The sequence below is a fragment of the Monopterus albus genome, unplaced genomic scaffold (genome assembly GCF_001952655.1).
Source record: "Monopterus albus unplaced genomic scaffold, M_albus_1.0 scaffold236.1, whole genome shotgun sequence".
In the NCBI taxonomy this organism is placed as follows: domain Eukaryota; kingdom Metazoa; phylum Chordata; class Actinopteri; order Synbranchiformes; family Synbranchidae; genus Monopterus; species Monopterus albus.
The window spans coordinates 429,481-444,319 of NW_018128116.1; the positions used below are offsets into that span (position 1 = coordinate 429,481).

Consider the following 14,839-nt stretch of genomic DNA (forward strand, 5'->3'; position numbering starts at 1 on the left):
GTCTGGAGTTTCACAGTCTTTCATGTACAACAGGTGCAGTAACAGTACTGACTCTTTGCCTCTCTGTTTGATGCCTGACAATCGGCACTGTGGGAGCTGAGGGTAAGCAGAGTCCACCCTGTAGTGTATTGTATTCTGTGTGTGTGCGTGTGTTAGGTGTAATGTTTTGATGACATCTTGAATCCTGCACCCCAGTTTCAGTTTGGTCTCAGTTTTCGCTTCATGTGACCCTCAAGGCAGCGGAGGTTCCCACAGCTTGACGCAAAAATCCCCCTCTGATCTTACACTCAGCTGATGTGGTTGTTTCACCTGGCTTTTGATGCTAGCAGTATGGTCCCCCCCCCTTTGCACCACTGATCTACTGTACATGCAGTCTGGATACTGACTGTAGCTCTGCTGGAGCTGGTGATAAACTGTCACACTGAAATCCAGTGTCTTGCTCTCTCACCGTGCACCTTTTTTCTTATGTTTTCATGCCTTAAAATTGCCAGTAAACACCCTTCTTATTGTTGTCTATCCAAAAATGTCCTGCTTGTGCTTTGCTTCGTTTCTAAGACATAACTGCATTTATAGTACACTTACATCAAATGCCTCTCTAACCACCTCCAGAGATGGCTTCAACAATTAAGTCATAATCTGCTCTTACTGTGTCTTGGGTACATTCTCATTTTTATTTTAACATGGCTAAGCACTTTCTGATTGCAGTTTGATCACTTAAAATGCATCTTAATTGTAAAGAGGGTCTTAGAGGTGGAAGCAGCACTTGAGATAACAAGGTCCCAGTGATAGAGTAACAGTGGCTGCAGCTGCCGAAAAGTATTATATCTTTACAAAATAAGCAAATACACTCGGAGATGCCCTTAGATGAATTGGCCTATTTGTCAGATTTGTCAGTTTATTTTTATGTTTTAGTCATGTAGCCCAGATAATCTTTTTTTCTGCTGGTTGTGATGAATTTTTTTTAAGCTACAGCTCGAGTACAGTGGGTAAGCTAATCAGACCTAGATTCCTGTGGCAGTGTCTTCAGTTAACACAAAAATTAGTTCCTATTGCCACTTTTCACTGTACTTTCTTTATTTTGATCACTTAAATGAAATATTTTCGGCATATAGTTGCTCAGTTTACCTACATTTTGTCTCCTGTCACCGTTCCCCTTAAACTGATACATACATAAAATATACGCTTTAATTGAACACGTCATTTTTTTCCACTGTGGCCATTCCTGCCCATAGCTACATCAGTATTGCTGCATATTTGTTAACCTTGTAGTGTCCTTTTTGCACTTTTATTTTGAAATACCTGTTTACCAGAATTTGTTGTCCTATTGGACAGAACCATGATAGCTGTTTCCCAGTCTTTGTGCTAAGCTAACGGACTCCTGGCTGTAGCTTCATATTGACATAAGACATAAGTGGTATAAATCTTTACATAAAATACATTACTAACTAGTTTTCTCATTTAAAGGCAGTCGTGTATCCTGTCACGGAATGACTAAGGTTTCTCATTCTGACTTAGCTACCATTTCTAAATGTTTAATATTTATGGTTGCTATAAGACAATTTTAGTACTGCAATAGTCTAAATTCACTGACAAAAATATCATTTTGGGGAAACACTGAACACAATTTTTGAAATGCAAGCAGTCATATTTAAAGAAGACATATGCACAAATTAATATCAGCAGTCAGTAATTTAGTTCTAAACTTACTGGTATCATTCTTTATTGGCCTGTCCTGATCAAACCCTGGTGTGTGTTTTTCCATAACATATTGTATATTTCTGTGTGTGTGGAAAAAGTGCCTGCATTTGTGTGCACATGTGAGTAGAATGATGCTCCAAGGAATGACTGCCAGCTGCAGCAGCATCCAGATGCTACCTCCCTATCCCTCCTCTGGGCCAGCTGCCACCGCATAGACAAGATCACAGCAGAACAATGCTAGTGCAAGAGCCTCAAGTCGCTGTGGTAGAGCCTTGTGAAAAAAGGCAGCCTTCAGCTGCAGGGCATATGAATGCACTTCTGAATAGCCACAGTACAAATCCCTGCATGTCTGCAGTCCAAAGCCCAGCACCCTCATCACATGTGTCTCATTTAAATCCCTCCGGAGATTTTTCGCGGGATCATAAGGGAATGGTGTTTCTTACAAACCATTCGACACATTGTTGGGCAGATGAGCAGAACCCTTGTTGCGAGGTTTGTGGGTAGACTTGCAGTATTTCTCCTTTCCCATGATGCTTCTGCGTTTTAACCTTGATCCCTTATATTGCTTCTGAGGTTTGATTCTTACAACAAAGCCAGTCCATGTTATTATCAGCCTCCCACTTTTTCATCTGTGTGTAGTTGCACTGTAATGCACATTTACAGTTATCATTACAGAGTAGATATTAGCTGTGAGACAATGCTCTAAGTTCTTTGTTGTCATGGTTACAGACACCACCAACAGCATCCTCCTGACAAAGGTTTATGCAGTGATTAAATTAGCAAACTCCATTTGTGAAACGAGGACCACCTGGACACAGGGTTGCTATCCCACCACGTTCACCAGTATACCAACAAACCTCAGCTTCTTCACACAAACACACACAGAGTTGCACCTTCAAGCACCCCAGGAGTTGATGCCTCCACTCAGAGATTACCTGTCCCACCACTCTACATGCATCCTTTACTCCTCTTTATCTCTCATTCTTCCTCTCTCAAACAGTCACCTCTGTCTTGCTGTTGGTCACGAAGTAGGGCTGTGTTGGGAGGAAGTGTTGGCTGTGGCTTTGGCCTCTAGTGCCATAGAGCTGGTTCGGTTCCAGTATGGTACACTGAGGCCTCTTGTGCCCATAGGTCTTCCTCTGGCCCAGCGTCTCAGTCCCGTCCCAGCCCTTCAGCCCCTTCCCCATTGAATGCCCAGACGCAATTGTGTTAGAACTGTAAGCCAATGGGCGGCCCATTGTAGCTGAGCTGGTGCCAATGACAGTCTGGGCGGCCCTGGATATGCCCAGGGATGTGCCACCTGGCATGGTCCCCGCCTTGTGTGCCAGGGAGGTAGCCCCAAGTCCTGGCAGCTTGCTACTGTGGCTGTGAGCATGAGTGTGAGAGCTGTGTGAGCTGTAGGTAACATGGCCATGACTGACTTTGGGTTTCTGGCCGTTTGGCCTGAGTCCCCCTACTCCTACTCCACTGGCTATGTGCCGTTCTGTTGGCAGAGTTGAGACAGAGGAGATGCTAGGCATCTCTGTGACGTAGGTGGCCACTGGCTCTGGAGTCAGTGGACCCAAAGAGGTCATATGTGTCATGGAGGTCATGGGTGTCATAGACGTCATTGGGGTCATTGAAGTGATCTGGGTGATGGTGGGGTTCATGTGATTGGAGGTCATGGGGTTTGAAACCATTGGATTGGTCGTCATTGAAGGGGTCATCATTGACATGTTGCCCATAGAGGGTCTGGAGTTGACCATTGGCTGGAGAGGAAGGCCGCCTTTCATTGGCAGCTCCACCATCAGCCGACGCTTGTTGTAGAGTTCACCGTTGTACTTGGCAGCTGATAGAAGAGGGAGAGAGAGAAATGGAGAGCTAGTGAAAATACAAAGTGGACATGAAAGAGCTGTTTGAGTACAGCTGACAACTTGGATAAAATGCTGAAATCTAAATGAATTTGTTTTCTCCTGTTTGGTTGTTTGCTATTTTTGAACCGTCAGACTGTGAAGAAACGTACCCTCACTTTGACTGAAAAAGAAAATAAAGCTGTTATGTAGAGTGACTCATAAAATAAGACCTTCAGCCAGTTGCAGATCAGCTGCAAGCTAACATATACGTTAGCAGAAATTTTGATTGGAAACCATCATACTATTTATACTTTGTTAGTCAGCCTCCCCTCATCAAACTGACCAACCGGGGTGTCAGGGCCACTGTAAATGCCTGCATATGGAGGCCTGTCACGCCACTGGAGGAGTGAAATAAAAAGAAAAGCCCAAAATGTCTCCTGCGCTTTGCCTCCACCTCTCTTATAAAACCAAGATAACGTCTTACGTCTGTGTGGTGGGAAGGTGTTCACTGTGATTAAAGGGGAAGAAAATCGAGGAGAATGATGTGAGGTGGTCACAACGTGAACTGATGATCATTTTTCTAACAGGGCAGATGTGAAGAGAAGGTTTCAAAAAAGACAGTGTAATGCTATGGGGAGGAAAAGGGTGGTGCAGTTCCTGAGCTTAAATACTATACTTTCTGATACAACACTGTATGAAACAGCTGGACAAAATTACTTGGACAAATTAGATAAAAAGCATTATACCGTAATGGTAAAAGACACTTTGTACTGCACATGTGCAATAGGGTTTGCACAGGTTCCATATGTGGTGTGGGTTTAGTGGGTCTCTGTCAAAGAGTGATGAGGGTAACTGTGTAACATTGCTAGTTACAGTTCATATCAAAGTCTATACTGTTTGATGCTGAATTGCATTTACAACACTTACGTAACACAAAAACCTACTTATTACAGTGTGCGTGATCTGAGATGACCGTGGCAAGCTAAATGTGTAGCTGACTAGCACATCATATTCTGTTACTACCCAGACAGTAAATGACAACACAGAAATAGACACACGTCTCCTCAAAGAAAGTTACTGATGATTTTTAAGGGTTAAAGAATATGCTGAAATATACAGTATCAACATAAATGCACATATATACAGTGTTGCACCCAACAGAGATCCCCATGTGCTTGCATGCAGACTGAATCTGTACACAAAAGCAATAGCCTCACTACGCTCTATGTGCCAGTGTAAGCATTTTCCCAAATTGTCTGTATACCTGTGTGTTTGTGTGTGAGTTTTACTCTTGGAGCAGTCAGCTTTAATGCCTCATACAGTAGTTAGTTGTTCCTCTGTCACTCACTGCCACCGAGCTACGATCTGTCTTATCCCTGCAAAATGTGTAATCTATTTTTCCTATCAGATTCAAGTTAAGTCATTACTTTTAGCTCCTGTTGCCTCCACATCCTTGAAGATAAAGTTAACACACTCTGCAAGTTTGCTTTGCCGCTGCAACTATAAATCTGGTTTATTGCTCTGTGAACGGGGAGAGGAGTGAGCGAGCATCCCTACAGAGGTAAAGCAGAAAGGGTTGTGGGTGGGGGGGGGCAGAGGCAGGGAAGCGCGTCACCTGCCTAGTCCCCAGCTAGATCGCCTCTGGGGATCAAATTTGCTCAAGCGACAGGTGAATCAATCCGCCAGCAGTCGGCTCAACAGTGCGCACATCCAGCAGCGTACGTGAGTGGAAATGGAAAACACCGCTGGTTCACAGTGCGGGCGCCGCATGCCTCCGCCTGAGAAAGGCCAGCATCCCACAGAGACTAACACAGAATACATCAGGAGAAAAATCAAGTACTGCTCGTCTGAAGTCCCTCTGCACCAATACCATTAAGACTTTATTAGGATTAGACTAGTATGTCAATGTGCTCTTTATTCAATCAGGTTCTCCTCTGACAAAACCTTTTAAAATCTTCATTCCATTTGCTTTTATATTTTACAGAAGGTTTCTTGAAAACTCAGATGTACAGTAATTCTTTCTTGGGATGTTGTACTGTAAGTGGGTGTGTGTCATTGTGCTGCCACTCTACACAAACACATCCATTAGTCTTGGTCTCAATCGAGAGTTTTGTCTTATGATTAGGCACATTGTGCTTGTGAGACTTTTTCCCTTTGAAAAGTAAACTCTTTACAATTGAATGGTTGTATACTGTACTTTGGCAGAAAAAAATGGGCTAATATAAAGATTTAATGTTGGCACAGAGTGTGAGATGCAATCTGATCTTCCTCGCTGTTGTAGGTCAGTTACTATCTCCACAGGGGAAATACAGTAATGTCAGGCAAAGACAACGCATTGAAAAGATATTAGAGACAAAGCAATATGACAAAGACAGAGTATAACATTGTACCTTAATACTACTGATGTTTGTGAACCTGTAACTTTTCCCCCAGCTCTACCGTGAGAATGACATTTTAGTTGTTTAGTAAAAAAAAAAAAAAAAGGCAAAAAGGCTGAAATTTTCTTCCTTTGTGTTTTATTTTTGAAATGTATTTGCATGTTAAGAGGATTATAGAAGATTAAATCAAAGATAATGTGATAAATGATTATAATCTACACGGTCTCAAAAAACATTTACATTTTTAATCACTTCATTTTGCTAAGTCTTGCATAAAAGCACTGTAAATAAATACTTCAGCAGCTGGCAGATTGTATGGACTGTCTACAGAAGAGCGGGCTTGTCGGCTGCCTCTGCCCTTACCTGCTGAGTGGCCACCAGCAGCAGACTGGGGTTTATGGAACTTGTTAGATTTGCATTAGATGTTGCTGATAATTGGTCATTTGTACTTGTAGAAGAAGCCATCCTCCTCTGGGGTGAGTTACAGGTCTGTCCAGGGACCTTTATTAGATGGTTTTTGCCTTGGTTGCAGTTAGAATTCGATAAAGCGACCTTATATGGATGCACAAGGGGACAGTGGAGATATCGATTGACAGGTGTGTGATGTAGACCTCTGGGAAAGTAGCAGGGACAATTAAATACGTTTTTAAAAAAGGCAGTTGAGGGGATGTTGAGGAAATGGTGTTGATTTTAAACTTTGTTCTTTTTCTCATGGGGTCACTAGAAGCGTAGGTTAGGAGAAGAAAAGAAGGAAAAGCAAACTCCATTTGTGTTGCTCAACAGCAGCGGAGCTCCGAATGTGACTTCAGAAAGGGCCACCGCTGGCATTTCGTTTTTGTTTGTTGTCAATTATTCCCTCTCCCTCAGTTGCTGCCTCAGCGTCCCACTCTCTCTCTCACTCCACACACATTTCTAACAGTTCATGTGTGACTTCCCCATCACTGGACTCGCAGTAATGGCAGTTTGCCTCATGGAACCCCAGGTTCCTGTGCTGTGTAGCTTTGCTCAGGCTTTCAGTCATTTCATAGGTGCCTCTTTGAATACCACTTACAGAATGGAAATCTGTCAGTCAAGTAAGCCTGAGGGGGGGGAGGCCTCCCTTCAATTACAGAAATGGAATCAGATATGAGCGGCTGCAAGGGAGGACTGAGATGAGCACCACAGTGTTTTCTTTATTTTTTTTTTTTAAGGGGCGATAAGTAGTGTGCTGAATTGGGGGGTGGAGAGGAAACAGTGCATGTGGGAAGGGGAGACAAAAGAAGCAATAAGATAACGTGAGATAACGTGAGGGGAGATACAGAGGAGAGAGCATGAGGTGGATGATAGAGGTGACAATGTCAAAGAAGAAAGAAGATGGAAAGTGGGGAGAGGTAGGAAAGGTAAGAGGAAATGAAAGGGAAAGGGAGAGAGACCAGCGGAGAGTGAGAGACATAAGGAGGACAATGAGAGAGAGAAAAAGGAGCCATTACATTAAAGAGCAAACAGGAGCAGAAGAGCAAACAGGAGGAAGACAAATGGTCTAGGAGGGGTGGTGAAGGGAAGACGAGGGACATTTTAGATATGAAGAAGCAGAGAGGAAGAAGTGGACTTAAGAACGAAGGGAAGACTGTTGAGACAACAGCTAAAGTGTAATTTCTTCGTTGCCGCCTGGGCTCAATTCAGTCTTTGCAAAGATCCTTGAAAATGCATTTCATTACTTTTATTTTTCAGAGTATACTGCAGCATTTTAGATTTGGTTTATGGTCTCCAGGCAGTTGGTGCTTTCACAACATCATAAAAATCAATGTGCAGAGACTTAATGCAGCCTCAGAAAAATAATCACAGTGAACATTTTTGAACATTGCTGTTGGATCGTTATGCAGGACTGTTGTGATAGAAGACAGTCTTTTTTTTTTTTTTTAAAGCAGATAAACAGTATTCTCCCCCTCCATCCAAAAGTTGCTTATTGTTATTAGGGTCTGGGGTATCTGGACATTAGTTTACGTTTCTTGGTGTCACGATTCAAAACGGAACCAGTTCTCAGATCAAAACAGATTCTTGATTCAATGAATAGAAATGATTTCAGGCTGTTACTCCTATACACCAATTCATACTCATGTTTTCATTCGACTGAAATGCAAAATGAAGCATAACTGGCAGTTATTTAGCTACAGTACTGATGGTTGTTTTCAGGCAGTGCATCAGAGAAAAGTGCGAGGGTGTACACACCTTTTTTTTTTTATCTGAAAAAAGTATACTCAAAAATCTAAATGTAATTTACTGACCAACAGTAAAACAGAAGTTGGCCTGTGTGTTCTGGACAAAGTGGGGTGAATGCAGAAAAAGACAAAGTGCTGTGGTGTGGTTATGTTCTCTCCAGCAGTGGAGCCCATCGTCTTTGCAGTGAAACAGATGAGATAGTTTTATGGAGATTGACTTGTTGCTGGTGCAGCTGTTTGATGTTGCCTGTTTTCTGGCTCTTTCAATAGATAATGTATAGATGTAGATAGATATCAATGTACTGTAGCTTTAAGGTTTTTTAAACCAGACTTGTATGTCTATGAAATTAGACACAAATTATTATACCACACGGAGTATATTTGCATTTTAAAATTGTCCTGAAAGGATCTTGAACTTTAAATAAACAAAGGAATTTTTAGGGCATTTCTCTCTTCAGGTTTGATTTCGAGACATGATGGGTTTAAAAAGAATGCTTTTTAAGCAGTAAAATAGAGATTCAAAGGGAAAAGGTACATATTTGAATATGGTTGATGTATACAATACAGTAGCTAGACTTTTTTTTTCTACATTTCCCAAAATGCCTTGCTCAATTCCTAGAGCATGTGCTGCAGCCATCTGTTGGTACTGCATATGGTGAGATAAAAAAAAAGAAAGAGACCAATACTCTATCGAACAGTGAGGTTCCCCCATCGAGAAACAGTGGGGTTGTGGTCCTTCCTCAGATTGCGACATGGCTGCACTGCACTTGGGTCGAATGAGGACTCTGACATCTCTGCCTCTCCTGTGATGGATTCTTTCTCTTCTTGTTAAACATTGGTCAAAAATGCTGAGCTGAGAAAGGATCCCTTTGTTGTTTGACCCTCAGACTCGCATCAAACCATCTTTTGTTCGCAATTTAGATAACTGGACAATTTTCTGCAATCAAACACAGTTGTAGCTGTGCTGAAAACATCGAACCATTGTCTGACATTTATATCCGGTCAGTTACGAAGGAATTATAAAAAATATACCACTAAATAAAGATGCCAGGGTACAGGATTCAGGATGACAACAATCACTATTTCCTTTGGCTTTCTTTTTAGGGTGTCTTTCCTTTAAAAAGCTCAAAGTGATCAGCTATTATTCATCTCTGCCTCTGTTTTCAATGTTGCTGGTATTTATACAAAACGCTGCTGTCATTAAACGTATCTTCTTGCTTCTGGGGCACAAAGCATTATTCAGCATAAATAAGCATGATCATCTTACTACTGTAACATGTCTGCAGATGACTCAGCCCTCCACATTAACATTTACAATACAAAGGAAGTTCACACCTACATGTGTTGTCTGAATCAAATGTTTTATTTTCTGCTGCAGGAAAAGGCTTTTCAAGGACAAGATGTCCGACTGTTTCTCTAATAAAAGGCGCAAACATAGACAAATAGTATCTTGTAGCTGTTTACACAGATATCCCGATGTGTTTGCTTCATAATATCTAGGCCGAGTGGGCTGAATTCTGATTTAAGTGAGGGCAGGGTACGGTACCTGTCTGGCATAAACAAGCTGACAAAGGCACACTGAAAAATGTACAAGTCAAGCTCAAATGAATTCAGGTTATGAAATAGTGATGCCACTGCCAATAACACATGGTCATGGTGAGGCAAATTCAAATGAGCTGCACTGGCAACTGAGCTCATTGAATTTGGTGTTATGTGTTTAGCTGTCGACAGCTTGACAAGCAGGTTGTTTATGTTCGACTGTGCACCCAGTTTGGTAGTGCAATCAATTAGGCCTGTCAAACCTGCCTGTGAGAGTGCTGGAGTGTTGACGCTCGGTTCGGGACACCTCTGGAAACGTCATCTGCAGCCCTTTGTGTTTGGATCACAAAACATCACCCTGTATGTAAATTATTATCAAGAGAAGGTGGGGTGAGAGAGAGGCATTTATGTACTTTTTGTTTTCACTGAAAGGAGGGTGGCCTATGTTTTGGTAGCACTGGAGAGGATCTTTAGTTCTTTCATGCCCTAGATTCATACAGTATGATCTTTCTAGATCTTTTTGTTGTGGAAAAAAGTTATGGACCACATTTTGTGTGTGACATGGACCATAGAGGAGCTTCTGACCATGTGCACAGGACCATAATCATGTCTGGCCATTTCCCACTTCATAAATGAGAACCATAATGCCAGTTATTTAAAACTGCAGACCTGAAGATTTGTAGTTAGGTATACTGTAGTTAAGGCCAGAGATGGCAAAAGTACACACATTCATCATTCAAGTAGAAGTACAGCTCCCTGTGTAAAAAAAAAAAAGACATGCCGATTCAAAGTCTTTACTTGAGTAAAAGTGAAAAGGTACAGGCTCTGAAGTGTACTCAAAGCATAAGCTGTTTCTGTGCAAAAGTAACTGAACCTCATGTCTTATTAATATATTTCTAAGACTATTAAACCATTCTAATTTCAAATAAAAGAATAAAATAATTAATATTAACTAACAAGACCACATTTCTGGTCTAATAAAGTCTTAAAGGATACGCCCAGTCATTTTCTGTAGTATTTTCAGTCATCCAACGGAGACTAACACCACTGTTCATATCTGTCAGGTTCCAACCTGATTAGCTTATTCGTCTGTGCCATAAACCTCTGTTGTTGATTCGAAACATATCAGTGAAACACACTGCTGCACTGGCTGAAATGCTTCTACATTACAGAAGACAAGACCGATATATTATTTTAAAATATTGACCCAAAAGATTCAAATGACCATAATGTTTTACAGTGTTTGAAGTAAAGCAAGACTCAACTGCAACATGTGTGAAATCTCACAGAAAGTGTGAGAAAGCAGAGAGCTTGTAATGAAGAAACATGTGGCCAAATGCTGCAGTGTGCACATGTTGCAGCAAGTGCAAAATAAAAAATAATCTCAGTACAGTAATGAAGTATTTGTACTTTCTTACTTCCCTTATCTCTGGTTAAGGATTGAACATAATACTTTTTAGAAAGTAAAACATGAGTTTCAGCCTGCCTCCCCTTCCCAGCCATTTTAACATGTTCCCTAAAACACAAGTAATGAATAAATCACAACCCCAATTCTCCTGTTCTCAGGATCTCACTGCCAGCTCGGAATGCATCAGATGGTGAATGGAGAATGGGGGAAGCCCAAGATTCACTGTGATGGTGGTGCATCCAAACACAACTGGTCAGATCAAGCAGCAACAGCTGGTAAAATCAGCACTCATTTTTTATACCAGTAGCGCAACATCAAGTACACGGTAAGTCAAACTGAAGAAATGTTCTCTGTTTGCTGAACATTTAAAGACGTTAATAAGAAGTTTGGCAGATGCTCACCCACAGCCTTCAGGGAAGCGTACTTGTTGAGATCCTTATCTTGGTACTGCTGTTGCTGCTGTTGCTGTTGTTGCTGCTGTTCATAGACATGAGACAGCTGGCTGAGGGTAGGGTAAGGGTGCTGCTGGGCCATGTTTGAGCCTGGTGCCACATTGTTGTTGATCTGACTGCCCTCTGTGAACAAAGGACACATGAAGGGACAAGGTTACATACAAGCCTGGCACAGTTATGTGGGGGCTCTCAAAATGTAAAGGATGTTAGATTTTTAAAACAGAATTATGTTACATTAATGTGTAATTTGTTGTAATTTTCTTAAAAGACTTGTTCTTATTTGTAAAATAATGCAGCAATGTTGTTTTAGTTAATGAAATAGGTGATGACTGGATTTCAAAAGGTGTTTGAAATGAGTGTGTCTACTCTCCAGAATCAATGCAGCACATTTCCTATAGTTAAAACAGTGAATATTGCCTCTAAATCACCATAAATCATTAGTAAAATGTACATTTTTGATTTACAAGAAATTTAGTAGGCTTTATGTTCTGATTGTGATTATCAGGAAATCAGCCCTCCTCACCCAGCACATTTTAAAAGTAGCCTTCTCAACCATAGCCATAATGGATTAGCCTTCCTCCATACTTCAGTTATATAAGGAAGATGCAGATGGCAGGATAACAAATTCACTAATGTACAAATGGAAATGAAGGGCAGCAACAATAGCTTGACAGAGTCGTATGAGAGAACTTTATGAATGTTAAAATGTGTGTGGGAATTCAGAGAAAACTATCTCCAGATTGTTCTCTTGCTGTGCTGAGGAGTCTGACACATAATTGCAAATTCCTGTTACTGAAGGTAGTGGTGGCCTTGCTAAGTGAATAGATTCTGTTAAAAGCCCAAAAAGTTGAGATGGAGTGAGAAAAAGTGGAAAAGGGGAGTGGGATGAGGATGCATGAAGAATGACAGGAGTTAAAAAAAAAAGCTGGCAGACAAATAAAAGAGGTGTGTGAAACAGAAGAAGCTTAGATAAACTCATTTGAGCAGAAAACACAAGAGTACAGGCAGACAGTAAAACAGTCTCAACAGAATCCTAAAAATACAAACTCTTGCTCCCCTCCATCTTCTTTCAGCCCTGGGTGCTCATATAGATGCTTTTTGTTGTTTCATAGAAAACAAAAGGGGAAGTTGTGTCCCACAACCTGACAATATTGATTTCATCCACCATTCAACGGTGCTTTGTTGAACCATAAGTTGTGCACAAGGGCCTGAAACCTGCACAGTTCGACTGTCACTGAAAGTTATGTTGCTACTAATTAATCACTTGATCCTCAATATCTATACATACACTGGCTGACATGGGGGAGAAGAACATCAGCGTGACAGACGATGTGGGACATTGTAGAAGTAAGAGATGAGATTCCCTGATGCGATCAAATGTCCCATGGTGCTTGGTGAAAAGGAAAAGCCACACGATTGAAGTTTAAATACATGGAAAAACAAAAGCACACCCAAGATCAGACATCGGGTGATAGGAAAATGCAGTGTTCAGACACTGTAATTATTTTTTGGATCTGATTGCCACTTGTACAGCATCTTTCTGATGCACTTTTTCGGGTAAACACTTTGTGAGGTGCTGAAATGCTCTGGCAATACTGGCTCACTGAAGGCTTGATAAATTCATTGAAACTGAGCCAGGGGGTCAGGCACACACTGTGGAGGGGAAACAGAGGAAAGGCAGCCATGAATAGAAGGATTTTCTCATTTCATAATGGAGTTTTTTTTTTCCCTGATTGAGGAGCACAGTTGTTATATTCACTATCCAAACTCAGGTGCACCTCCTCCTTTTCCTTTTCTGCCATGAACTGGTTTGCAGTGAATCCATGAGCAGTCCTGGAAATGGCAGCATAGAATTGTAAAACTCACAATTACTGTACAAAGATGGAGGCTATCTCTCATTTACGCCATATACTAAATTGTGATTGTATGCAAATGTTCCTTGTGCAGTTTAAATAGTTTACTATCAGAGAGACACAATGCTTTCAACAGGATGTCGTCTCTGCCCAATTAGAGGACTGGGTGTGACAAGCTGGCAAATCAAACTAGAACCTCAATGAGCTGCAAATAAACATCTGGTTATTACTGTGGTGCATTTTGGCTTAAAGCAATAGTTTGACATATTGGAAAATGCACTAATTCATTTTTTTTGTTGAGGCTTACCATACAGGAGGAGCTACAGACCACACGTCTTTACTGTAAATATGAGAAGGTTAGTTTATCAGAATGACCAGGGAAATGGCCAGCCTGGCTCTGTTGAAAGAATAGATTTGCCCACCAGCACCTCTAAAGCTCACTGATTAACATGTTATATTATGTTTGTTTAATTTACACCTTTGTAGAGAGCTAGGCTTTTTCCATTGTGCTAAGCTAACAGTCTCCTGGGTTCATATTTCCTGAAAAGACATGAGAGTGCGATCAAGCTTTTCACCAGAAAGGAAATGGCAGACTGTTCCTTTAAATATAAATGGGGCCATTAGTATACTGTAGTAAACCTTTTCAGGAGTAAACAAAGAGCTAAATTCAAAAACGATTCACCACCCCATCAAGGCTTAAACATGGCTATTTGTCCCTTTTAGAAACATTTTTGGTCAGTTCATCTCGATTGATGGCTTCTCTGTGTGAATTGCACTAACATTGTCCTATAGTTGCTTTTGATGTTAACTCAGGTAAACAATCTCTAATCTTTGCTCCTTCCTTTTTGCTTTCAGAGTACTATAATTATTTTAGCTCTAATAGAAATACTTTCTACACTCTCTGTAATTCAGTTCAATTTACTTGTATAATGCCAAATCACAGCAACTATTGTCACAGGGAACTTCACATAATCAGGTCTAGACGCTATTATAAGGAAAACCCAGCAAATCCCCCTTGAGCAAGCACTTGGCAGCAGTGAGGAGGAAAATCTCCCTTTAATGAAAGAAACCTCAGACAGACCCTGGCTTTCGGTGGGCGGCCTTCTTCCTCAACTGGTTGGGGTGAGTGGATAGAGGAGAGAGAAAAGCATCAGGACACAACAGGTTGTTATGGTGCCATGAAATATCAGAAGACAACATAGCAATATACAAAACTAATATATAATAAGTGTTTCATATGTAATATGTATGCATGCACACACGATTACATACATACATACATATACACTACACTATACACTACACTATAATACTATATACAGTATATACATAGTATTACAGTGCTATTCCATATAATCAATCAGTAATACTCAAATGTACCAAAGAATAGGAGAGCATTCATATAAAAGCTCAGTATAGGAGTTAAATGATGTTTACCAATTATCTTGACACATTCAGTCCAGTAACTTGACAAGGGTCAT

The 14,839-nt window shown here is 41.0% G+C and overlaps 1 protein-coding gene across 1 annotated transcript in view; it reads right to left on the reverse strand.

The window, feature by feature from the left end:
* Nucleotides 1–6: 6 nt before the first annotated feature.
* shisa9a (shisa family member 9a) overlaps nt 7–14,839 on the reverse strand; it is a 40,041-nt gene continuing 25,208 nt past the window's right edge. Inside the window, exons 3-4 of the mRNA XM_020620391.1 lie at nt 11,455–11,628; nt 7–3,526 (exon numbers count right to left, since the gene is read on the reverse strand). Coding sequence (XP_020476047.1) covers nt 2,691–3,526; nt 11,455–11,628 — 1,010 coding nt within the window. The 3' untranslated portion in view covers nt 7–2,690. The remainder of the gene's footprint in view (nt 3,527–11,454; nt 11,629–14,839) is intronic.